The sequence below is a fragment of the Calidris pugnax genome, unplaced genomic scaffold, assembly GCF_001431845.1.
Source record: "Calidris pugnax isolate Ruff unplaced genomic scaffold, ASM143184v1 scaffold121, whole genome shotgun sequence".
Lineage (NCBI taxonomy): Eukaryota > Metazoa > Chordata > Aves > Charadriiformes > Scolopacidae > Calidris > Calidris pugnax.
The window spans coordinates 178,484-204,213 of record NW_015090884.1 but is presented as its reverse complement, the minus strand read 5'-3'; the positions used below and the strand labels follow the sequence as shown (position 1 = coordinate 204,213).

General features: G+C 47.1%; 1 protein-coding gene across 1 annotated transcript; it reads left to right on the top strand.

Moving 5' to 3' along the window:
* Positions 1-5,817: 5,817 nt before the first annotated feature.
* On the top strand, positions 5,818-25,286 carry USP35 (ubiquitin specific peptidase 35). Its single transcript, XM_014947089.1, has 10 exons — positions 5,818-7,076; positions 8,375-8,510; positions 12,500-12,629; positions 13,609-13,710; positions 17,424-17,582; positions 18,136-18,329; positions 18,455-18,548; positions 20,413-20,519; positions 21,096-22,311; positions 23,728-25,286. The coding sequence occupies exons 1-10, from the start codon at positions 6,395-6,397 to the stop codon at positions 23,896-23,898; spliced, it is 2,991 nt and encodes a 996-aa protein (XP_014802575.1). The 5' UTR covers positions 5,818-6,394; the 3' UTR covers positions 23,899-25,286.
* The last annotated feature ends 444 nt before the right edge of the window (positions 25,287-25,730 follow it).

The window sequence follows — 25,730 nt, the reverse complement described above, 5'->3', positions numbered from 1 at the left end:
CCAGGGCTCTGCCACCCTCAAAGTGAAGAAGTTCCTCCTCATGTTTAGATGGAACTTCTTATACTCAAGTTTGTGCCCATTTCCTCTTGTCCTGTCACTGGGCACCACTGAAAAGAGACTGGCCCCATCCTCCTGACACCCACCCTTTAAGTATTTATAGGCATTGATCAAATCCCCCCTCAGCCTTCTCTTCTGATTAGGGCATAATTACTTTGCTCTTCCTGGAAAACAGACCTAGAGAGGCGTGTGACAGCAGAGGCTGGTCCCTTTAAGAAGTTGTATACCAAGTCACGGCAAATTTGGTGGAAATTTTAGGGAATACAGTATTTTCTGTGTGGTATTTTGTGCTCTAGCAAGGCACTGTGTGCGCTCACTTCCAAACTGCAGCAGCTCAGCACGCTGCAGGATTGAGCCCTAATTGCCTGACTGCCTGGAGGATGCAGCAAGAATAACAGTAATATCTTGGCTGACATAAAAGAAACCATTTGAGCAGGAGTTAAGGACAATAAAAGGTGAGTCTCCTTCCTGTGCTTCCAGACCTCCAGAGAATTCAAGGAAGCAGATCATGATTTCTTCTTCTTCTTCTTCTTCTTTGTAAGTAAGAAGCAAATCACTTTATTTATCAGTCTATGTTTGGATAGTAGGATTTTTTTCCTCCTTTAGGGGTGTTTATCAAACTATATAGGGTGACATTGTAGGAAATGTGGTGAATTTATTACCAAGATTTCCTAAAGATAAAGTGCGTCTCAGAGCTTTGTAAGATCTGGGGTGTGGGAACTGATACTGCATTCTGCAAAAAATACTAAGGAGCCTTTACTGGAAATCTGCTGCTGGCAGGGACAGGGGAATGAATTGATTTAGAAGTAATTGGATAGACTTCAATTGAAATGAATCCTAATTAAAGAAAAACTACAGGCGGAAGAGAAATATAAGGACACCTCTGAACAGTACAGATTATGAAGATTAGACCTAAGCAAAACCCAAGGTGACTTTTCATCCTGAGGTTGGTTTTGGGGTGGTTTTTTTTGGCAGTTTACTCAGTTTGGAGAGTAAAGCTAATCTGGTCAATGCTGCTCTTTCCTTATATTTCTTTTCCCTCTCTGGTTTCTAGAGCATGGTTGGGTCCTTGCAGGCCTTACATCTCATGGTAAGCAACGCCTGTTGCAAATGTTGGTGAAATACTTCATTTCATTTGTGGCTTTAGAGCACATTCTCTTGGAAACTGTGTCTGGGCACATGAAGGAGGAGGTGACTGAGGGTGACCAGCGTTTTTTAACCAAGGGTAAATCATGCTTGAGTTAAGTGATGGCCTTTAAGGATGGGCTGGTAGATCTATGAATGAGGGGAGAGCCATGGCTATCGTCTGCTTTGACTTCAGTAAGGCTTTTAAGGTGATGTCCCACAGTGTCCTTGTATCAAAGGTAGAAGAGAAACTGCAGCCTAGATGGGTGGACTGCTAATTGGGTAGAAAACTGGCTGGAACTATCCTGGGACCTTTCCTTTTTATCAACAACCCGGAGGAGGAGAGGAAATTCATCTCATCAAATTTGTGAGTGACACCAAACTTGGGGAAATAATCAATATGCTTGAGGGCAGGGCTGCCATACAGGGGGACCAGGACAGGCCAGGGCTAAGAAGAAACTCGTGGAATTCAGCAAGGACAAATTCAAAGTCCTGCAGCTGGGATGGACTCACCAGGGATGGACTAACCCAGCATGGACTTACTCAAGGAGGCCTGACCCCTTGCATTGGTGAAGGCTGGAGACTGATAGCAGCCCCCCAGTACCTACAAGGAGGTTATTCAGGAGATGCAGCCAGGCTTTTCACAGCAGTGCATGGCAGGAGAATGAGAAAAAAAACTCCAAACATAAATTGAAACCAGAGTTTCCCACTGGAAATAAGGAAGAGCTTTGCACTAGGAGCTAATGGGGCACTGGGGCAGGTTGCCCAGGATGGTTGTATGATCTCCATCCAGGGATGTTTTCAAGACCTGAATGGACAAAGCCCTGAGCAGCTTGTTTTGCTTTCCTCTTTGTGCAGGGGTCGGTCTCTTCTTCCAAGTTACAGATGATAGGACAAGGGGTAATGGCTTCAAGTTGCGCCAGGGGAAGTTCAGGTTGGATATTAGGAAACATTTCTTTACTGAAAGGGTTATCCAGCATTGGAATGGGCTGCCCAGGGAGGTGGTGGAGTCACCATCCCTGGAGGTATTTAAGAAACGTGTAGACATGGTTCTTCAGGGCATGCTCTAGTGCCCAAGATTACTGGTTTGTGGTGGGGTGCTGTGTGGGTGGGTGATGGTTTTTGGTTTGGTGGTTGTTGTTGTGTGTTTAGGTGGTGGGTGGTGTTTTTTTTTGTTTGTTTGTTTGTTTTTTTTTTTTTGTGGTTGGACTCGATGATCTCTGAGGTCCCTTCCAACCACTACGATTCTGTGATTCTGTGATTCTGTCTGGAGACCTCCCAAGGTCCCTGCTTTCCTGATGCTGTGATTTTACCCATGTTGCTCCTGCCAGTCGTTCGCTGGGGGAGCAGAACAATTAGGCCATTTCACAGGATTTTTTCTTTTTCACTGCAAAATCTCATATTGTGTACTTTCTGTTTTATGTAAGCTACATAACAGATGGGAACCTTAAAGCAGCTCTTCAGATTAATAATTAACACTTTGACCTTCCACAGCATCCTTGTGTGCTCCAGGAACTCGGTTCTCTTTACAAGCAGGAATGAGCCGATCCTCCCAACTTTCTGTGAGTTATTGTTGCCAGGGAGGAAGGTGAAGTGCAGAAAGGTTGTTCTACTTCAGGAGCACTCATTATAGAAGCCTGATTCTCTGAATATTTAGTCTCTTTATTTCAGTATTAAGCAGAGGAGAGCCAGGGACCAGATCTCCAAGGCAGCATTGGGCTGCCCAGTAATGAAACTCTCCTTCCTTCTCCTGCAGTTCCCTGGGTTATTTATGACACATTTCCAATTTCTACAACAAATGAGACAATGATCTTACAGACAACAGTCTCCTTCGCTGCAAACCCTGATTTATTCTCCAGACGGGTCCTGGGGATTAAAAAAAAAAAAGTTAATATGAAATCCTTTAAATACTTTCTCTCTGAAAGCATCTGGAGCCATCCTGGGGTTGAATTAGCCACCTTAATTCCTAACCTCTGACATGTGAATGATCTTTCAGTGTAGAATGCTCTTTTAGTGCAGTTTTAAGGCTGTAATATTTATTATTACATATTACAAGGCAACTTGAATGTTGTTTTTATATAGTTCTAAAATTGTGCTATATATTATAAATGTCTCCTTCTTATGGGCTCCCTGGCTAGTATCCTCCACCCTGGTTTTGTCTGGCCCACACCCAGGGAGAAGCTTGGCGTACCCTGCTCCATAGCAGAAACATGGGCTTCCTGCTGACACCAGGGTCGTTGGAGATGTGTAGGTGGGACTGTATTACCTAAAGCCCAACCTTGTACTGGAAGGTCCTTTTTGGTTGAGGACAGCATGGACCTTCCGCCACAAGGTGGATGCGAATGGCATCCTGCGGTGCACCAGTAAGAGTGTGACCAGCAGGGAGATCATCCTGCCCCTCTGCCATGGGGAGGCCCCATCTGGAGCAATGTGTCCAGTTCTGGGCTCCCCAGTTCCAGAAGGACAGGGAACTGCTGGAGAGGGTACAGCAGAGGGCTACAGAGATGATGAGGGGCCTGGAGCATCTCCCTTACCAGGAGAGGCTGAGGGACTTGGGTCGTCTTAGTTTAGAGAAGGCTGAGGGGGGATCTGATCAATGCTTATAAATCCTTAAAGGGTGGGTGTCAAGAGGATGGGGCCCAGTGGTGCCCAGGGACAGGACAAGAGGTGATGGGCACAAACTTGAACATAAGAAGCTCCACCTAAACATGAGGAGGAACTTCTTCACTTTGAGGGTGGCAGAGCCCTGGAAGAGGCTGCCCGTAGAGGTGGTGGAGTCTCCTTCTTTGGAAATATTAAAAACCTGGATATATCATGGGTTTTTTTAGTCCTGTGAGATTGTACCAGGGAGGTGGTGGAGTCTCCGTCTCTGGAAATATTAAAAACCTGCATATCTCATGGGTTTTTTCATCCTGTGAGATTGTGGGGGAAGCAATGATGGGAAAAGGTGATGTTTGTTCAAGTGGGAAGGCTTCCCAACCAAGCAGCTGTGAGCCAGAACTTGAGGTTTGTATCTGGCACGGGTTTTCCTTCTCCAGCAGCAAGCAGCTGTCTACGAGGAGAGAAGATACTCTCTGGCTCAGATACAGGCTTACTCCCGGGATGGGATGGTCCTTGGATGGCATCCTCTGAGGTCCTTTCTGGATGTCATGTATGAAAACCATACCTGGGGTATATGCCACCTTCACGTATATTTTTCATTAATATAACACTACCCACTTGAAAAGCTTCAAATGCTTTCCAAGTGCTAACGAAGGAAGTTTCAACCGTCCCCACTAGGAATTGCTGTGTGTTGTCCTCATTTCACAGATTAGGAGACTGAGGAACAGAAGGGTGGTGGTTGTTCCTCCAGGCAGACACACATGAGCGTGGATGGGTCTGTCCTGCCGTGATCCCTCATTTAGGTAACGAAGATGGTACATACCTTCCTCCTCCCTCTTCCACGGATTGTTTCAGGCTGTAGACGGGGGGGGGGACGTTCTCCAAACGTGTATTTGTGCAGCACATCACACTGGGGGGACCTGCTGTGGGTGAGCCTTTATTTAGACCCTTCACTGTGAGCGTGGTGGAGCACTGGAACAGGTTGCCCAGGGAGGTGGTTGAGGCCCCTTCCCTGGAGATATTCAAGGTGAGGCTCGACGAGGCCCTGGGCAACCTGGTCTAGTTGGGGGTGTCCCTGCTGACTGTGGGGAGGTCGGACTAGATGACCTTTGGAGGTCCCTTCCGGCCTGGACAATTCTATGATTCTATGATTCTATTCTATACTATGTTTTAAGAAATCCTGGTGGTCTGATGTTATCACTCTGTAAGGGAGTTTCTCGTGCGGTGGTGCATCCAACACCTGGTTATAAATGTTCTGAGCTCTTCCAGGGAAATCCTTAGGGGTTTTTTAAGCCGTTTCTCCCCTAAGGCTTTATTGCTGATGAATTCAGGCCGTGAAGAATGAGAAACTTTGCCTGACTCTGCAGTTTCTCTCCCCTCTCGCTTCGGTCCTGCATACAAATGCGGCAGGTCCCTGGGGAGCAGCCAAGACTGCACCACTCAGCCGGGGTGGCTGGGGCAGCGCGGCGTAAATGTCAAATGTACCCCCCTGCCATGGCACGGAGAGGCTGCAATCCCATCTCTGCTTTCCAGGGCTTTTCCCTCCTTCCCTGAACATGAAGACAACCACCAGGAGAGCAGCTTTGGAGTCCTCAACACAGAAAGGACATGGACCTGTTGGAACGGGTCCAGTGGAGGGCCACGAAGATGATCAGGGGGATGGAGCACCTCTCCTATGAAGACAGGCTGAGAGCTGGGGGGGTTCAGCCTGGAGAAGAGAAGGCTCTGGAGAGACCTTATAGCAACCTTCCAATATCTGAAGGGAGCTACAGGAGAGATGGGGAGGGACTCTTTGTCAGGGAGTGTAGTGACAGGACAAGGGGTAACAGTTTTAAATTGGAAGAGGGGAGATTTAGATGAGATACCAGAAAGAAATTCTTTGCTGTGAGGGTGGTGAGACCCTGGAACAGGTTGCCCAGAGAAGCTGTGGCTGCCCCATCCCTGGAGGGGTTCAAGGCCAGGCTGGATGGGGCTTTGAGCAACCTGGTGTGGTGGGAGGTGTCCCTGCCCATGGCAGGGGGTTGGAACTGGATGATCTTTAATGTCCCTTCCAACCCAAACCATTCTATGATTCTATGATTCTATGATTCTGTGATTCTATGATTCTATGATCTTTGCCTCTTGAGGACACCTGGGCCAGGAGACACCAGTGGAAGACCCTGGCTCCCCTAATTCCCCACTCAGCCCCTCTGTGGGTCTGTAGCAGGCTGTCTCCAGTGGGGACTGGATTTTGTGAAACGTGGGGCACCATCTGGAGTTGCTGAACCCTTCAAGGAGAGGGAGCTCACCCATCCCTTGGGTCAACTGTAAGGTTGCAGTTAGTTGTTTACAAAACAAAAATGCTCAAATGTGTGATTAGTCTGAAGAAATCCTATATTTTTGTGTATTTATTCAGTTTGTGGATTTAGTCTCAGTCAAAGATCACCAGGCTGGAAACTTCTGAATGCCACTATGAAAAGGGCGCAAGAATTGTCATCTTCATAGTGGCCCCAGACAGGCCTCAAGCTCTGCTTCTTTGACTTCCCTTGCCAACCTGGGCATGTAAGCTCAGCAGACCCTGTTTGAACTAATCTGCTGCTCTGTTCCTCTCTTTCAGCAGCTGGGAGCAGAGATGGATAAGATACTGGAAGCCGTGGTGATGTCCTCATACCCCAACAACGTGAAGCAAGGGCTTGTGAGGCGTGTCATTGAGGCAGCGAAGCAACCCATGGACAGTGAGCAATGCTGGTCCATGCTGGAGCTGTCTACCAAGCTTTATCTCACAGGGGACACCAAGTATAAGAGAGAGATCGGGAAAGAGGTTTTGGAGGTCTACGGCCACTACCACCCGGAGGAATTTGAGGAGTTCTTCAATGTCCGCTTCCTGCTGAGTCTCCTCCAGGAAGGCTATGGACCTCTGGGGAAAAGAAGCCATTATGTACTCGATTATATCCAATTAGGACTGCAGTTTGTCTTGGAAAGCCCATCAGCAAACAGCATCTTCAGCTTATTGAGGATTGAGGTGCTCCGGAAAGTCTGTGAGAGGCCTGGCCCCAAGCAGTGTGCGAAGATCAGCAAACTCTTGACCCAGCACCCTCAGTGCATTCCCACGGGCAAACATCAGGTCTTGTTTTGTCAGCAGCTGATCCGGTGCATCGGGCAGTTCCAGTGCGTCTCCGAGGGGGAAGAGGACATCATGGAGTTTTTGGAGCAGGTGAACAAAGTGAGCGGTCTGCTGCAGAGGATCTGGAGGACTCAGACCTCAGCCATCCTGCCGTCTTTGAAGGAGCTGTTCACTATCATTTCTTCAACAGGTAACTAATAAAAAAAGAAAGGCTGAGAATGTAAATGTTGGCTCTTATGAAGTCAAATTTTATTAGTTGGATGTCTCGCATGGTTCTCATCCACTTCAACCATAGCTGAAATATAATAAACAAGTGTCCCTAAAAGTTACCCGGGGGTTTAGGCTGGAAAAGTGATATCCCCTGAAACCAGACAGAGGCTGTACACAGGAGCTGTCAGCGGGGTTGAAATATTTGCAGCCCAAGTTTGTGTGTTCAGCACTTTCCAGCATCATCTGGGCTTAATGGAAAGCACCTTATCTGCAGCAGGTTAGAGTGGGATTTGAAAGCTTTTAGAAATGTTTAGAAAAACATCTTATGGCTGACTTGATGGGACTTCACAGTCTGCTCCTTGTCAAGAACTAAGGGTAAAGCTAAGGACTTATTTCTCACTGACCTAGAGGTAAGAAGCCCTACTATTTCTCTGGAGGGTGGTTGTATTTTAAGGTGGGACAGAAAATGTTTATCCAACTTCTAGGGACTTTAGGGTGTTACAGAGGGTCTCAGAAGATTTTAGGAAATACCAGAGCTGTGAAAAGCTGGACTCTGCCAGCGAGTGAGCTCCTGCTCCAACTAGTCCTAAGCCCACAGAGCGATGGGGTTTTCAGTGTCCTCTGTTGGAAAGCCTCATCCTTTGGAAGGTGCTCCAGGCAGGCAAACCTGCAGTTGCATCCCATTGCAATTATTTGCAGTACTTAGCATAAAGAGAGAGGTAATGGGCACAAACTTGAACATAAGAAGTTCCATCTAAACATGAGGAGGAAATTTTTTACTTTGAGGGTGTCAGAGCCCTGGAAGAGGCTGCCCAGAGAGGTGGTGGAGTCTCCTTCTCTGGAGACATTCAAACCCACCTGGACACGTTCCTGTGCAACCTGCTCTGGGTGGACCTGCTCTGGGAGGGGTTTGGACTAGATGATCTTCAGAGGTCCCTTCCAATCCCATATCATTCTGTGTTTCTGTGAGAACATAGAGAGGAAATTTGGGACCCAGGGTTGGCCCAAGAATGTTCTTGTGCTTTGGGCTGTGTGTGGCTTTATGCAACAGCCCATCTACTATGCCCCAACCTTGTTAGGCACTGCATTGAGATTTGGGGAGTTGTCCTCCTAGCACAGCTAAGTGTGGACTCCACGTTGCTCATTTACACCAGCTGACTATCTGCTCATTCGCGTAGGCAGAAATGATTTGGCTTTTAGAGACAAGAAATGACCTCATGTGCCTGGTTTTCCTGGTGACTAACATCTTCATTGCTGGCACTCATCCATGTCTTGCAGAGGAGCAGGAAGCGCCATCCAACGCCTTGGCCAGCGTGGTCCAATTTGTCCCTCTGGAGCTCATGGATGGCGTCATAAGAAACCTAACCAACGATGACAGCATCACCGATGTGCAAATGATGACGGCCATTGGCAGGTAGGACAAGCTGCAGTAGTAACATCATTCTCAGTTTGGAGAAAAGCCTGCACTGAGTTCCTCTGTGTGGTTTTATCACAACCAGTTTGGCTGGTGCTGTCTAGTGAGGGAAGTGTAGGGAAATGGGGAATTTTTTGATCCTTTTTTCCAGCCCTGAGGGCCTAGAGAACTAGAATAAAGACTTTATTTATTTTTTTTAATGATGATTATTATTATTGTTATTATTATTTTATTTGGTTGATAATTAGTGTTATGGGATGCCCAACATAAGATCTCTTGAAGAGTTTTGATTTTTTTCCAGTAGCTGTTGAGGGCCTTGTCTTCACAAAAAATCTCCTTTACAGAATTTCATGTTGATCCCCATCTCCCTTCAGAAGGACATCATCCTAATCACCATTCACAGCTAAAAATCTTGGAAAGGGAGGTATGACCAACTGTTTCAATGATCCCATCTTGACCTTGTCAGATGAACGTGGTGCTGCTGGTCTGGATCTTGGTCCTGTCCAACATTTATCTCTGCCTTCTGTGCCGGCAGAGTCAATGGAGACATCAAGGCATGATGAAGAGTTGGGGGTGAAATACTACCTGATGTGCTAGGCCTGGTCTTTGAAGAGCCCTCTTTGGTGTCACCAGATCTTCCTTGCACTCTTGTGTCCAAGTCCTACAGCTCTCCTGTGCTCCAGTGTCTTGCTCCAGCCTTGCTTAGGAGCATCTTCAACCCATGCTTACCTTAGAGGTTTCCATCTAAATGGGTGATCTTCACCCACAGCAGCACACAGGTTTAACCCAAGGGAGCTGCTCTCTGGAAATATCTGTTTTCCTCTTCTCATTACAGAATTTGTGTGTCCTCCAATAAGGCTACATGACAGAAACACATATTATTCCTGATGGGAACTTCATGAATGCAGAAAGGGTTTGCTGCTTTTTGACTTGCTGGGGAAGGTCGTGGTTCTCCCGGAGTCCAGAGCAACCCAGAAGAAAAGATTAAGTTATCAGTTCCCTTCTTAACCCTCTTCTCCATCTTTTTCTCCTTCTGGCAACCTGCTTCTGCGAGCTCCAGGTGATAAATCCTCCGACAGCGCCAGCGTCTAAATATAGAGGCTGCAAAATCAATTGCATCATTCCTTAAAGCATTCCTTTGTCACGCAGGAGGATGAGCAAATGGTTACTCAGAGTTAGCTGAACATTAAGCAGAGCCTGCAAAATGTGATTAAGATCACTTAGAAGAAATACGGAAGTTTTGGCGGCGTGTTTATGGCAGACAAGTGCCCCAGAAAACTGCACGACTCTTGGCTTTTTGGTGACTGTGCACTCCCCGCCTAGAAAATAAAAGAAAAATGTACACGTTGAGAGGATCTTTCAGCTTAATCTTGCTGACAAACCGGTGGCATGTAGAAGTCTTTTCCCCCAACGTCTGGGTTTGGGAGTTAGTAGCAAGGGATTAAACTGGACGTGGGGTGGAGCTTCTGATCAAGCCTTTAAAGAACAAATAGTGGTTTAAAAAAAAAAGCAAGCCTGGCACCTGCTGGTGTAAGTGTACACCACAATCTCTTTTAGAGAGTTTCTTTTAGCGTTTGTTTCTCTTCAGATAAACTCTATTAAAGTGCATCCATGACTTCAAAAGTGCTCACTGATTTGGTAGTTTAATTTTTTTTTCCCTGGAGATGGATCTGTTGCAAAGGGCCCAGGTCCAGATGAAGAAGGCATCTGTCATCACACAGCGATACAGGCACGTGCTACCTCTGGAAATTAGGATCTGAGCCTTTAAAAGTTTAACAAACCAAAACAATGGCTCCTTTGAAAAAACAGAGCCTTGGATTCCAAGACATTTGTGGCTCTTGCAATGTGGAAAGTGCAATGTGGATTTAAAATGTAATTTCTTCCTACTGTAACAAGGCAGGCAGGCAGCAGGCAGGACTGTAACTTAGCCGCTAATGCTGTTAAAAAATAGCTTAAAGGTTGTTTTATGCCTGTGTAAAAGAGGACAGGGTGAAGAGGGACATTTAGATCTCTGGATCCATCTCCCTGCTTTGTAGGCGTTGACATTACAGACCCCTTTCATGAATGTTCAACTACGTTCCTCAAAGCAGGAAGGGCTTTTGCTCCCACTGCTCTTCTTTTATAGCTATTTTACCACTGGGTTGCTTTAATGGCTCAAATCTCTCTTCTAATAGTCAACCTACATATATTTCTGACCATCTTATGGTTCATTTGCTCTTATGCCAATATAAATAGCTCTTTCCCCTTCCTGGTGTTTATTCCTTCAGTGTGTGCAGGCAGAGCAGCCCCTTCCCATTTCTCTTTTCCCATGGCTGTGCTAAACAAGCCAGGTTATTTTAAGCTTTTAAGCCAGGTTATTTTCTTGCAGGAAAGGTTCTATTTTTCTTGACCATCTTAACAGGCTTTTTCAACACCTGCTCCCCCTTCAGTTTATTGGTCTTGGACATGGATGGTGAGGTTTGTGCACCGTTTTCCAGGTGCAGTTCATCATAGACTTAGACAACAGCTTGAGAGGTCGTTGTTTTGCCATAGAAAACACCTTATCTTCTGCACCACAGCATGGTGCTGGTCTTTTCCATGGCTACTGTTACACTGAGAACTCATAGACACCCGATGTTTGGCTGGTCATCTTCAAGCAGAAGAATTACCATCATGTAGCAGCCATTTCTTGTGCTTGCATGTATCTTGAATCAAAACATTTCCTCCCTGTTCTACACCTCAAATCATCAGGGTCTTCCTCATGATACTTTGATCCTTCTATTGTGTTAATGATACCTTCCAGCTTTGCATCATCACAAATTTCATAGCCATGTTCAGGATGTTTGTGCTAACATCATCAAATCCTGAAGAACATTGCTTGTCAGTCAGCCAGTCAGATATGAGGGGAGGGGGAGGTTTAGATTAGATATTAGAAATAATTACTTACTGAGAGGGTGGTCAGGCACTGGAAGAGCCTGCCCAGGGAGGTGGTGGAGTCACCAACCCCAGAGGTATTTAAGAAACATGTAGATGTGGCACTCCAGGGCATGCTCTAATGTCCGAGATTGTTGGGTTGGGTGTTTTGTTTTGTGTTTGGTGTGTGTGTGGGACTGATAACTGGGCTGAGGTGGGAGATTGAAGATCTAGAATATTTTCAAATCAAAGCTACTAAAATGGTTAGCAAAGTTTGACCCGTGGAGATCCCAAGATTTAGTTGCTTCCCAGTTTTGTTTAGCATTATATTTAAACAGAAACATCCTGTCATCACTCACTCTGAGGTTATTTTGTTTATGAGTGACTTCTGTAAAATACTTATTACTTGCAGACACATGGCAAAATTTTGGTTGAGCGGCTATAGAAGAAATTTGTTAGCTGTGACATTCAGGAATATCTGGCTTCTATTAGGGTTGCCAGTATTTTTTTTAGTGTGTTTTTGGAAATGAATGCTTCCCATGCAGAGAATCTAAAGATCTGAATCTGAGTGGGTTTTCCTTACCAGTAACAAGGCAGAGATCATACCTGTGTCACTTGTTCTCTAACGGTGACAATGCAGAGACCTCGATCAGCACCTCATGCAGATACAGGTATCCATCAGTACCCCTTTAGATCTGCCTTACGATTCTTTAAAAACAGAGGTTGTCCTCCTAATGTCACCTCTGGAAGACATGTTAGAAAACCCACAAAGTAGAGCTGTGGTATATAGAACACCATATTGCCAGTAAAACCTCAAACTCAAGTTGACCGAAGTTAGTGGAAGAAACCCCCACTTTCTTCTACAGACTTGGGTCAGGTCCTCTGATGAGCCACAGAGTGCTCATGGCATTGGGGTAATTCAACTTGAGGCTCTGCTGTGCTTTGAATAACATGTGAAATGCCTTATGAGGAGCCCATCTCTCACTTGGTCATCCCACCGACTGGACACGAATTTGGAGGAGGTTTAACCCAGAGCAGAGCTTGTCTTTCAGGACATGTGCATTAAATTTACTTTAAGAGTTTGTATTTCCTTTTAGGATGATCGACTGGGTATCGTGGCCCCTGGGAAAGAACATAGACAAGTGGATCATTGCTCTGCTGAAGGGTTTGGCTGCAGTGAAAAAGTTCAGCATCTTGATTGAAGTTACTCTTTCGAAAATTGAAAAGGTCAGTGGGCTTTTTTAAACATGAAAGTGAACAACAGACTTCTCCTTGCACCAGAGTTATCTTCTTGCCTCTCCACCAAATGAGGATGAGATGTGAACTGAGATGATGTCATCACCAATTGATGACAATTGGCATCATGTGAGCAAGTGCTGATATTTGTTTGCCTCTTCAAAAACATTTTCCATGCTGTGGTCCTGCTGTTCCCTCCTTCCTAAGATGGGGGTAGCACCTGGCTGAGCCTCCGGTGGAAATCACCACAGAAGTTATCAATACCATAATTATTGGTATTGGAACATTATAAATAATTGCATTTGTGCAATTATTATGTGATCCCCTTCATGCATTGAGCACTGGGAGCACTGGGAGAGTAACCAGGGATCTCTGACTTTTCTTTATCTTTTCTTTCGTTTTTAATGCATAGGAAAGGAACACAGCCCTTAAAATAACACATGATTCTTGGAAACTCTCAGAAGTATGTTCTGAAAGGGCTAGAGGGCACTGTCAAACTTAGGCCATTTTCTGTAAAGCAGGATAAATATCATTACTTATCCTTTGAAAAAAGACCTTTGCTTTCTATCTCTTCACCGGAAAGGTTGACAATAAAGTTCCAAATGTCATAATTAAACAGAAGAGGCACATTTTAGGAAGTCTAGCATTGCTTGCACGGCCTTGTCCATCAGGAGATAGTGAGACCCAGCGGTGTTACAGAGCTCTGCACCTCACTGTGCCAGACATTGCACAGCTATGAAAGAGTAAGAATCACCCACATGGCATTTTTAGGATGCCCTGAGGCCATGCTCTGGACAGGAGATGACGCTGGAGGATTGGCTGTGGGCTGCTTGCTTTGATGTCCAGTGTGGAGTAGGGACAGACCAGCAGCCATGGTAGATGCCCAGTGCCTTTCTTTCCTGCTGGTCCCTTCTCATGTGTGTTGTGGTGCCATCCAGCCTTCTCATTTGCTTCTTTTCTCCTCCACCAGGTCTTCTCCAAATTGCTGTACCCCATTGTGAGAGAGGGGGCTTTGTCCGTCCTGCAGTACATGCTGCTGAGCTTCCAGCACTCCCATGAGGCATTTCACTTGGTAAGGCCACATCTGGTGCTCAGATGAGGGCATCACCCCGACTGTAACCATGCCACGGGGCAACATGGGTGAGAGGGAGCCTAAGGTGCTGAGATATTGGGGAATATTTCCTTCACCTGCTTGATTTTACCAAGTGATGTAAACCCAACCCTGCCTGCCCACTTTCAGCCTGTCCTGGCAGCTGCTCACCCTCTCCTGCAGCCCCAACACCTTTTGGGGCACCACAAAGCTGGTGCTGAGATATGGAGGCAAGTCTTGAGCCTAAAAGGTGTTGGTTGGTTGCCACAGATGGAGTAACCACCCTGCGGCAGAGAAGTGAGGCTTTGCATTCTCCTCTGATGGTTCCTCCCATTTCTCGTGAGGCTTATCAGCTGGATGGCTCATCTCAGGGGATAAATCAGCATAAGGCTGGTTGGGGCTTGGCCCTTCCAGATTTGAAATGAGTGCAATGTGGGCATGCTCCTCTTTATTTTTGCCGTGCTCTACCAGCTGGAGGAGTGGTCTCTATGGGTGAGTGCATCCCCGTGGTCCTCTCGCAACTTCAAGGTCCACCAGTCGAGGGTGCAGTTAAATGTATTGGATGACCTGTCAAGCCACACTGAGGGTCTCACCAGCAGTGGCTGTATTGCTCTTGCAGTGGTTTTAACCTGGTATTTGCCAGCCCTGCAGGTGGAAGAGGAGGTTCCCCTCCTCCTTGCTCTTGCTCTTAGACCACCCGCTTCACCCAGCCACTCTCCCTTGTGCTGAACCATTTGTACAGCCGTGTGCTGAACCGTGTTGTGAAAGGAGCCCAGGTGAAACCTAATCTAGCAGAAAATCATGATGGTCAGTATTGACCAGCTTGGTCTGGGTCAACCAAGGGCAACAAAGCTGGTGAGGAGTCTGGAGAACAAGTCTTGTGAGGAGCAGCTGAGGGAGTTGGGGTTGTTCAGCCTGGAGAAAAGGAGGCTGAAGGGAGACCTTCTCACTCTCTACAACTCCCTGAAAGGAGGTTATAGAGAGGTGGGAGTTGATCTCTTCTCCCAAGTCACAGGTGATAGGACAAGAGGAAATGGCCTCAAGTTGCGCCAGGGGAGGTTCAGACTAGATATTAGGAAAAAATTCTTCACTGAAAGGGTTGTCAAACATTGGAACAGACTGCCCAGGGAAGTGGTGGAATCACCATCCCTGGAGGTGTTCAAAAAACAGGCGGACGTGGTGCTGAGGGAAATGGGTTAATGATGGTTTTATCAGAGTTAGGTTGGAGGTTGGACTCAATGATCTGAAAGGTCCTTTCCAACCTAGACAATTCGATGATTCTATGGTTCTATTGTATTTTCCTGGAGAAGGAAAGGGGAGGAGGTGGAGGGGTGACCTGGGGCAGGAAGGTGAGCAGGGCTATGCTGAGCCAGGCTGGCTTAGGATGTAGTTTCAGGATCAGGTTTAGAAGATAGGACCCCATTGTTCCCACCCTTTCAGCTGAGGTGTTGTAGATGTTGCCACTCTGGATTTGGGATGCATTAGGTGAAACCTTTGCATTGAGAGCATCTCAGAAGGCTCTGGCAGTGGAGGACAGGGAGTATATTCTTAAACAGCCCTTGCTGTTTCCTAAGCAGGTGCCTGACTGTCCCTTGGACTCAGTGGGGCCCATCCCACATCTGACTTCAAATTGTCACCAATATGTGGCACCCATTACCATTTCTTGGAGTGATGGGACACATTTCCAAGCACTGCACAGCATCAGCGCCATAAGACTTGAAGACTGAATCAGAACACTTCTGCTTCATGGATTCCCCACTGCTAAAGGCAAAAAACCACTTTTAGCAGCATCTGAATCTCCCCTTTGCTTTTCCACAGTGATATTTTATATTTTATTTTGCTGTTGACACTAAAGCACAGCCCTGCTTCTTGTTGGTGTTGCCCCTGGAATGCTGTAATTAAAAAACAGAGTTGAAGGCAAAATCATGCTTGCAATGATTGAACTGATGAAAGAAGCAATGGAAAATTACTCCTATTAATATTTCATTTTATACTTTTTTTTTTCATTAAAGCCCTTACATTTGGCTTTTCACCTAAAATTCACAGAATAAACAGATAAGGCTGGAAAAAAGTAAAGCTAGCCAACATTTTCAACTGATGTTTTTTTCGTTTCTCAGCTGGAGACACTTTAAATGAGCCTGAATTTCTTGAGAAACTCTTCGGTTTCTAAAAATAGGGTTGTTCCAACGGATTGTCTTTAGTTGGGCGTCCAAAATTTGAAACACTCCAAAAGCTGTCAGTTGCTCTTGGCTTTAAGTTTCCATCTGCAGCCCAGCAAGCACAAATTTCCTCCCCTATTTTAAAAGAAAAACAAGGCACAAACCTGTCTTGCTGCTTATCTTTTTGTGTTTGCCCTGGCTCTTTGGAAGGGTTTTGAGAATTGTTCCCCTTCACAGCTTGGCAAAATAATGATTTATAAAATGGTACTGCTTCCCCAACAAAACTTTTTGTGGTGGAAAGGAAATAGTTAAAATCACCAACATTTTGAGGAGAAAGAAAAAGAGAGAGAGAAAGAAAAAGAGAGAGAGAAAGAAGAGAGCGAAATGAAGGGAGGAGCAGGAAATGGCCAGACTGGAGATCCTGAGACTTTAGTCCTGGATTGTTCTGGGGTAAAAATCACATAAAATATAAATATGAAAAAAGTTGCGTAAGTGCCCAGGGTCACTTTAGCACATCTGCAGGGTTGGGAATAGGTTATTAATTCTCTGTGCAGCTGCGGGGTCAGCAGAGGGTGCCCGTGAGCAACGTATCAGTTGTGTTTGTGTCTGCTTGTTCTTTTTTAAATTTTCTAGAAGAAAGCAAAATAACAAATGTGGTGTTTACGTGCCTGTCACCGCCCACCCGAACATACCAATTCCAGTTTAGGTTATACAGCATAAAATAAAATATGGCTGTAGGCTGATTTGTCTGTCCTGTAGGTTTGAATCCCTGCCATTGGCACTCGGCGTATCTTGTTCCTCTCCACCATGGGGGTGTGTTTCAGTAGAGTTTGATCTGCACAAAGAAGATGTGGACTACAAAGATGATGAGGGGCCTGGAGCATCTCTCTGATGAGGAGAGGCTGAGGGACTTGGGTCTTTTTAGCCTGGAGAAGAGAAGGCTGAGGGAGGATCTGATCAACACCTATAAATACTTAAAGGATGGGCGTCAGGAGGATAGGGTCAGTCTTTTTTCAGTGGTGCCCAGGGACAGGACAAGAGGAAATGGGCAAAAACTTGAACATAGAAAGTTCCATCTAAACATGAGGAGGAACTTCTTTACTTCGAGGGTGTCAGAGCCCTGGAAGAGGCTGCCCAGAGAGGTGGTGGAGTCTCCTTCTCTGGAGACATTCCAAACCCGCCTGGACACGTTCCTGTGCAACCTGCTCTGGGTGGCCCTGCTTTGGCAGGGGGTTGGACTAGATGATCTCCCGAGGTCCATTCCAACCCCATCTCATTCTGTGATTCTGTGAAAAAATGGAAATTGCAGCACGGCAAAGCAGCAGCACAAACATGCTGCCTGGGGTCTATAGCATTTGCACTCAACAAAAGAGCTGCTTTTGAGTGCATAGGGTGAAGAATGAAGTCCAGAATGGGACTGAGGTCAACTGCTGTTGGCTGTCCTTTCTGCCTGGGTGTGAACTTCATTCTCTTGTATATGTGTTAAAGCTCTGCCATTTGGAGCCATTTTTGATGCAGTGAATTTTCCTTTCCCAGCTGCTCCCTCACATCCCCAGGCTGGTGGCCTCTCTGAAGAAGGAGGACTCCAACTCTGCTGCTAGCTCCCTGGAGCAGCTAGCTGAGCTCATCCACTGCATGTTCTTCCGCTTCTCAGGATTTCCAGATCTCTACGAACCAGTCCTAGAAGCAGTTAAAGTAAGACACGTACCTCTTGAACATTTTTTGGTTTTCCATGTGGAAATGGCATCTTAGTTTGCAGCCTAGTGTAGAGGGGCTGTCCTACTGGTAGAGGTGTCCTAACCTCAACACCTCAAATTGGGATAGAAGAAAGGGTTTAAATTCCAAGTTTGAACCCCATGTAGGCAGGTTGAGGGAAGATAGTTCTCATCTCCAGGTTGGATGCAGGTTTGAGCCACCAGGTCTAGTGGGAGGTATCCCTGCCTGTGGCCAGGGGGTTGGTACTAGATGATCTTTAAGGTCCCTTCCATCCTAAACAGTTTTATGATTCTATGATTCTTATGGGGGGCCTGCAGAAGTCCTGATCATGCCGATGGTTTTTAGCTATAACTTTAAACTTGAATGCCTCTAAAGGACAGCTAAACACCTTCCTTGCATGGGTGGATGTTCATGTGAAGAGCAGGGGAAATGAGTTGCATGAACACCTCTAGCAGAGGAGTTTTGCATTTGCCAGTTACTAATTCTTCATGTGGAAAGAGAACGATTCGTAACACACATCTCTCTTTCCAAGGCTCTTCCTATTCCAAATGAAGACCGGATTAAACATCTCTTGGGGCAAAATGCTTGGACCTCCCAGAAGAATGAGCTGGCCTGCTTCTACCCACGCCTGGCGTCCAAATCGGAGACGGGAAAGATCGGGTTAATTAACTTGGGGAACACCTGCTACATGAACAGCATCATACAGTCTCTTTTCATGGCTTCAGAGTAAGTTTTCACTCCCTTGCTCCCACTCAAGACTGCTCGGGGGGTTGCTCATCGCACCGGCCTTGCGTGTCCTGCCCTGATTTTTTTCCATCTTAGGGTTTTGCATCTCTGCTTTTCTTTTGCAGCTTTCGGCATTCGGTGTTGAATTTAACCGAGGGCAACTCCCAGCCCCTGATGACAAAGCTCCAGTGGCTCTTTGCGTTTTTGGAGCACAGTCAGGTAATTATTTCATGTTCTAGTTATTTGTTTGGACTGTCGGCTGCGGAAAGGCTCGTCTCCAAGTTGCTTCCTGCCGACTCCAACGTGCTGATAAGGAGCTGTGGATCTTGGTGGGTTTTCGTAACGGGACGAATTTTGTTTATATGGAAGAGGCTAATTTTGGGGGTGGAGGAGGTGAGCTCCTATCCCCCGTGAAAGCGAGCTGTGTTCGCACCAGGCTGCCTGTCTTCAGCCTGTGGCCTTCCTGGGTTGGACTGATGTAATAACTAGTAGTTTTGACAATGAAATCCATGCGGTAATAGTTTACATATGTGGGCCAGCTGAAAAGCCTGTTGGTATAAAGCAGAGGTTTTTGTTTCTTGCTGCGCAGTGAGGAAGAAGACTGGAGCAGCTCCCTCGTCCTCTTCACAGCAAAACACAGGCAGTTGGCGAAAATTGCCTTAAAAGTGGTTTTGTTAAAAAACAAAACAAAACCAAACCAAACACAAACCCCCGCTCTTTACATTCCAAATCCTCTGTATTTGAGGGAAAGTAAAAAACAAACCAACTATTAAATACCCTTAAACAAATTAATTATGAACGCTTGCTTCACAAACCTGAATTTTAGTATGAGCGATTCCTAGAGATACAGATAGGTCATATATATCTCCTCTCTTGAAAATATATCTTTCTGTCCCTAGAAAGACACAATTTTGAAAATCCAGTGAATTTTCCGTCGCTGTGAAACCAGTCATCTGCACTTCTCTGTTTTCCAAGCCTTGATTGATAGACCTGGCTTGTTGCATTGTGGTATTATGCCATTATAGATGGCTTTGGGGAGAAAAATATAGACAACCTGTTAGAATTAATATTTGGTCATAGAAAAACTTAGTTTTTGATGGCAGGTTGGGGTGTCTGTGATCTCTGATGAGCAAACACAGAAGCTTGTTGTGTAGTTTATGTTTAATAGTTTTCTGCTAATTTCCTAATAACCTTCTAGTTATTTTTCTTCTTTGGGCTGTTCTTAAATTCAGTTCTTTGCCAAAGATGAGTCTTGTTCCATGTTAATTAGACAGCAGCTTCCTAATGGCAGTGATTACATTATCCGGTAATGCAGATTACCTGCCTGCAGTGATCAGAATGGCAGGTGGAATTTTAGTGGATATTTTGCTTTTTTTTTTTTTAATGAAAGGATTTGGTGAAAGAGATCCTCATCAAATTAAATAGAGCATCAAATTAAATTCAGGTTGAATTAAGTAGAAGTCCCTGGGTCCGGCCAATAAACCATTTTACAATTACAGGAAGAAATAAACACATGGGTATTTTATAGAAGTATATTGGGGAGGGACTCTTTATCAGGGAGTGAATTGATAGGATGAGGGGGAATGGTTTTAAACTGAAAGAGAGGAGATTTAGATTAGATATTAGGAAGAAATTGTTTACTGTGAGGGTGGTGAGACACTGGAACAGGTTGCCCAGAGAAGCTGTGGCTGCCCCATCCCTGGAGGGGTTCAAGGCCAGGCTGGATGGGGCTTTGAGCAACCTGGTCTGGTGGGAGGTGTCCCTGCCCATGGCAGGGGGTTGGAACTGGATGATCTTTAAGGTCCCTTCCAACCCAAACCATTCTATGATTCTATATGTAAAACAGTGGCTGGAATTCATCCTTACAGTCCTGGCTTTCAGCAAACCAAGAAAGTCTTCCCATGTGCTGGGATTAGCCCTTGTAGGGGAAAAACAGGGACCTTATCAGGCACCTGGGTGCACCCTGGTCCCAGTGAAGCAGCCAGAAAGACCCTCCTCTCCCCTCTCCATCCCTCTGTGTGAAGTGAGAACCAAAACCCTAGGATTAAACATGCTTCTTCTTCTTCTTCTGTGTTGCTGCCAGCGACCTGCCATCTCACCTGAGAGTTTCCTCTCTGCCTCCTGGCCACCCTGGTTCACCCCTGGCGCTCAGCAGGACTGCTCTGAGTATCTCAAGTACTTGCTGGACCGGTACGTGGCAAGCAGTGTGATTTCAGAGCCCAGTAACAACAGTATCCCAAGACTTGATGTAAAGTTTAACGTTGATCCACATGCAAATGGGGCAAGTGGCTGAGACCTGGAGGAGTTGAGAGGGTGGAGGTTTCGGGTGAAAGATGGTGAGACTGGTCCGGAGCCCCTTGATAAAACCCTGTTTGGGCGGGTTTGGGTGTAAAATCAGAACTTAGTTCAGCCGGAAAATTTCTGCCTTTGCTCTGAAGGCAAAGGGAATTGCACCAAAGTCAGAGATTTGCCTGAAAAGTCACTCAGCCTTCTCTGTAAAATTGATGTTGCTTTTCTCTTAGCTAGAAATCCTGAATCTCTGGTGTCTCAGTGATCCCCCTAGAAGTGAGGGGATCAATGGCACCTCAGGTTCCCAAATCCATCCCACATCCCTCCCTTAGGGCCATACATGGCACCAGACCCCTGTGCACTGGAGGACTAACCCAGACTAACCCCATTTAGTGAAGAACAGAAATCATACTTTAGAAACTACCTCTTGGTGTTGCATTGATGGATAACGCAGCTTTTTTTTTCTTCCTGTCAAAGATTGCACGAAGAAGAAAAAACCGGGAAAAGGATCTACCAGAAACTCAAGGAATCCAGCTTGATGTCTCAGGCAGTGGAGCATCATTACGTAAACAAGACATTGATTGAGAAGATGTTTGGGGGTAAAATGATGACAAAGATCCGCTGCTTGAAGTGTCTGAACGTCTCCTCCCGAGAAGAAGCCTTCACAGACCTGTCGCTGGCTTTCCCCCCACCGGACAGGAATCTGCGTGGGAGCATGTCTGTTTTACCAGTGGAAGAAATTGGCCCACAGCTTATTGAGCCTCCTGAAAACCCAAGCCACCTAACGGGGTCTCCCTGGATCCCGAGGAAACCCCCTGTGACTGGAGAACCTGCAGCCTCACCAATGCTGGTGGAAACATTGGGTTTCCAAGAACCTGGAGAACAGGCAAATCCCTTAAGCAGTGATGCTGTCGGTGTGGATGCAACCAAAGACCCTCTTTCAGCTTTTGGGGGGCAAGCGTGTGCTCCCAAGGACTCTAGATCCGTCCTGGATTTAATTAACTATTTTCTATCCCCAGAGAGACTGACAGCAGAGAATAAATACCACTGTGAGAAATGTGCTTCCTTGCAGGATGCCGAGAAGGTGGCGGAGCTGACGGAGGGTCCACACTACCTCATCCTCACACTGCTGCGGTTCTCCTTCGACCCACGGACTATGAAGAGGAAGAAGATCTTGGACAATGTCTCCATCCCTGTGGTGCTCAAGCTTCCCGTCCTTGTTGCCCCAGAGGAAACTGAGGATGTTTGCTGCCATGGGAAGGACAGGGCTGGTCCAGAAAGTGGCTTTGTGTCTGTCGTGTATGACCTCTGTAGTGTGGTGGTGCATTCAGGCATCTCCTCCGAGAGTGGCCACTACTACTGCTACTCCAGAGAGTGCACCGACACTGTCCCCCACGGGCCACCCCGGGATAGGATGCCGAAACCGGCCTCTGACAAGCAGCTGGACTTTGAAATCCAGTGGTACCTCTTCAACGACACCAGGGTTTCCTTCTCCTCCTTCGAATCGGTCAGCAACGTCACCTCCTTCTTCCCCAAGGACACTGCCTACGTCCTCTTCTACAGGCAGCGGCCGGGCAGGCAGAGCTGCCTGCTGCACGAGGCCCTGGCTGAGGCTGGCCGTCTGCACGGTGAGCCCTCCCTCCATAAGGACTTGATGGAAGCCATTTCCAAAGATAACATCCTCTACTTGCAGGTAACTCCCGCCGCCGTGCACAGCAGGGTGCGATCCTGCGGCTGCCCGGCCCAGGGGCCACCTTCCCACCCATCCGGGCAGCAGCAGGGTCGTGTCCTTTGAATATATCCGTGTGTGCAGATACCCACCCGCTGCCTGAAGCCAAATCCCTTTTCCTTTTCAGTATTTAGATATAAACGGGTTGCAGTTTCACAATGGAATTGGGTGTCAAGTTTGGTGCAAGACACCTTGGGGTTGAGTTGGGGAGAAATAACCCCCTGCACCAGTACAGGTTGGGGGCTGACTTGGTGGAGAGCAGCTCTGAGGAAAAACACCTGGGAGTCCTGGTGGACAACAGGATGCCCATGAGCCAGCAATGTGCCCTTGTGGCCAAGAAGGCCAATGGCATCCTGGGGGGCATCAGGAAGAGCATGACCAGCAGGTTGAGAGAGGTCATCCTGTTCCTCTGCTCTGCCCTGGTGAGGCCCACAGACTCCATCTGGAGTCCTGTGTCCAGTTCTGGGCTCCCCAGTTCAAGAAGGACAGGCAACTGCTGGAGAGGACACAGCAGAGGGCTACGAAGATGATGAAGGGCCTGGAGCATCCCTCTTACAAGGGAAGGCTGAGGGACTTGGGTCTTTTTAGTCTGGAGAAGAGAAGGCTGAGGGGGGATCTGATCAATGCTTATAAATACTTAAAGGGTGGGTGTCAAGAGGATGGGGCCAGTCTTTTTTCAGTGGTGCCCAGTGACAGGACAAGAGGAAATGGGCACAAACTTGAATATAAGAAGTTCCACCTAAACATGAGGAGGAACTTCTTTCTTGTGAGGTTGGCAGAGCCCTGGAAGAGGCAGAGAGGTGGTGGAGTCTCCTTCTCTGGAGACATTCAAAACCCACCTGGACACATTCCTGTGCAACTTGCTCTGGGTGGACCTGCTTCGGCAGAGGGGTTGGACTAGATGATCTCCGGAGGGCCCTTCCAACCCCATAGCATTCTGTGATTCTGAGTTGCTGTTGCCCACCCCAGGCAGCTCTGCCTGTAATTTTCTCCTAAGTGCCTGGCAAAGATGGGCGAGCTGGGAATACAAACTAGAGCAGATTTCATTCAAGTGGTGGAGGAGTTCAGTGCTTTCCAAACAGCAATGTCCTGCAGGACATGAGCAGTGCCTGGGGGGAATTTATGGGGTCCCTCCTCTCCAGGAGGTGGCATGGAAGGGCTGTTTGTCAATCACTGGGGAGATGCAATATTTTGCTGCATCCCTCCCGTTGAGCTATAGGGACAAGCACATGTCCTCCTCACCCTGATTTAATTCAGAAAAGGCTCCCAGGGGCAACCAAACAAGCTCCCGGCTCCTTGGGGAAGGAAGGAGCATCCCCCCACCCAGGTCATTTAGCCTCCGATATCCTTGTAATATTTCTTCCTGCTTTCTTCTCCCAGGAGCAGGAAAAAGAAGCGAGGAACAGAGCTGCCTACATTTCTGCCTTGCCGAAATCCCCGCTGTGGTGGAGAGACTTTGACAGGGACAAGGATGATGACAACTCATCGGGGGGCTGCAGCCCGGCGGCAGGTGGGGGCGGATCGGGCTCCTTTCACGGACTCGTCTTCTAGCCAATGGCTTAAATGAGATAGTTGGTCCACGGGGCCAACCCGAAGCCAGAGGCTCCTCTTCCTCACCCTGATGACAGCGAGCATCTTGGAGGAGGATTTGGGAGACATTTCAATGGAAAAGGACTCAGGGGCTGATTGGGAGGCGCCTGGAGGGTCCCACCGCTTCCTATGCACTTGGTCTTCACGCCTTAATGTAATTAAGCTAACGCGGAGATGAGCAGATGCTGACAGCTCGGAGAAGTGCCCTTTTGCTTCAGTGTAGCTGTGTCTTGCCTGCTGTGAGCCATACCACCAGCCTGGAGAGGGGACAGGGACAGGGATGAAGAGGGACCCAGCAGGAACCCAAGGGTGTTGATGTCCCATGCACATCCTGTTTGCAGCCCTTCCCATGGTGCTGAGTTGGTTTTGGGGGACCTCTGCTTGATTGCTCGGGTTTTTTTTAGTGTGGTTTTGAGGACCCACCTCGCCACACCTCTAAAAGTAGAAAAAGGCTGAAAAAAGCCAAGCAGCCACCGTGGCAACACTGATCTGGTGGGGTGGTGAGCTTGCAAGCCTGCTTAGTCACAGCAAGCAGTGGCAGGTCAACCAGAGGGGGTTGATGCAGCATTGCAAAGCACCTAAAGGAGACTGAGGAGCACAGAACCCTTTAGCCAAGAGAGACTGACCTGGTCCAGCTGGAGTTTTGGGGGCTGCAGCAGAGCCCTGTTGTGTTACTGGTGACCTCAGGATGCTGCTAGTGTACACGGCAGGTCCAGACACACTGCTGTTTTACCAGACATATCATTAGGACTTGGTTTGCCTCATTCTGCTGCTGTCATCTCACGGCTTTCTGGGCTGGATCTGCCCTTTAAAACTTGGACTTTCCTTTGGGGTGCCTTGAACTGAGCAGCAAATGACAGAGCTCCCCTAAACCCACTAGCTATTTATTTTTTTTTTTTTAAATGCTGATTTGCAAGGAGAATAACCCAACCAGTTATACTATATCTACCCAGTATAAATCCATACTATGTAAGCCAATGTATTATATCAATCAGTAATGGGGCAGGGACTGATTTTGGTGGCAGGAGGTCAACCCGGGCAGTGCATCTACAGGACCACGGCTCCCTCCCATGTCCCTCCCCAGCCGTTGTCCCTGCCTGCTCCTCCCTCGCGCCTGTCGTAGAGATTTCTCTGGCTCAAGTGGCAGAGATTTGTGCCTTAGGTCCTGGGTGCAGGGCCTAATCCTGACCGTGGGGCATTGGGGTGGGGATATTGTCTTGCCGTGGAGGAAAAGCCAAAGCACAGACATTGCTACGGATAATGCGAGCGGGAAGTCTGCTGGAGATGTCACTTGGGATCAAATCTCTGGTGTACGCTATCATATTCTTTTATTGCCTTTCCTGTATATAAATAAAGGAAATTAATTAATTCAACATAGAGGCTTAGTGTCTTAACGCAATACTCATAGCTATTGGGCTGATGGGTCAAAAAAGAGATGGGGAATCTGGTGGAAAACGAGCATCCAACCTCACGGATGCAGGACAACCCTGCAGAGTGGTGGCTTGGCAGAGGTGGGCTTGGGACACCCAGCCTGGAGATGGGTACCCTCCATATGCAGGTCACAATCCTGTCAGTGGGGTTTTGTAGATGAGCAGTGGAATGTGTTCCTTTTATTTAAATCTGCTAGACTTGAAGTGGGGCTAAAAAGAAAGAAATATAGAGTCATATAATCATTTAGGTTGGAGAAGACCTTTAAGATCATCAAGTCCAACCATTAACACTGCCAAGTCCACCACTAAACTATGTTTCACAGCAGCACACCTACCCATCTTTTAAATACCTCCAGGGATGGT

Bases quoted from the DNA above. Each gene is read 5' to 3' on its own strand.
- USP35 (XM_014947089.1), top strand. From the start codon at position 6,395: ATGGATAAGATACTGGAAGCCGTGGTGATGTCCTCATACCCCAACAAC. The intron at 13,711-17,423 runs GTAAGGCCACAT...TTCCTTTCCCAG, and splicing joins CCCATGAGGCATTTCACTTG to CTGCTCCCTCACATCCCCAG. The intron at 18,330-18,454 runs GTAAGTTTTCAC...TTTCTTTTGCAG, and splicing joins TCTCTTTTCATGGCTTCAGA to CTTTCGGCATTCGGTGTTGA.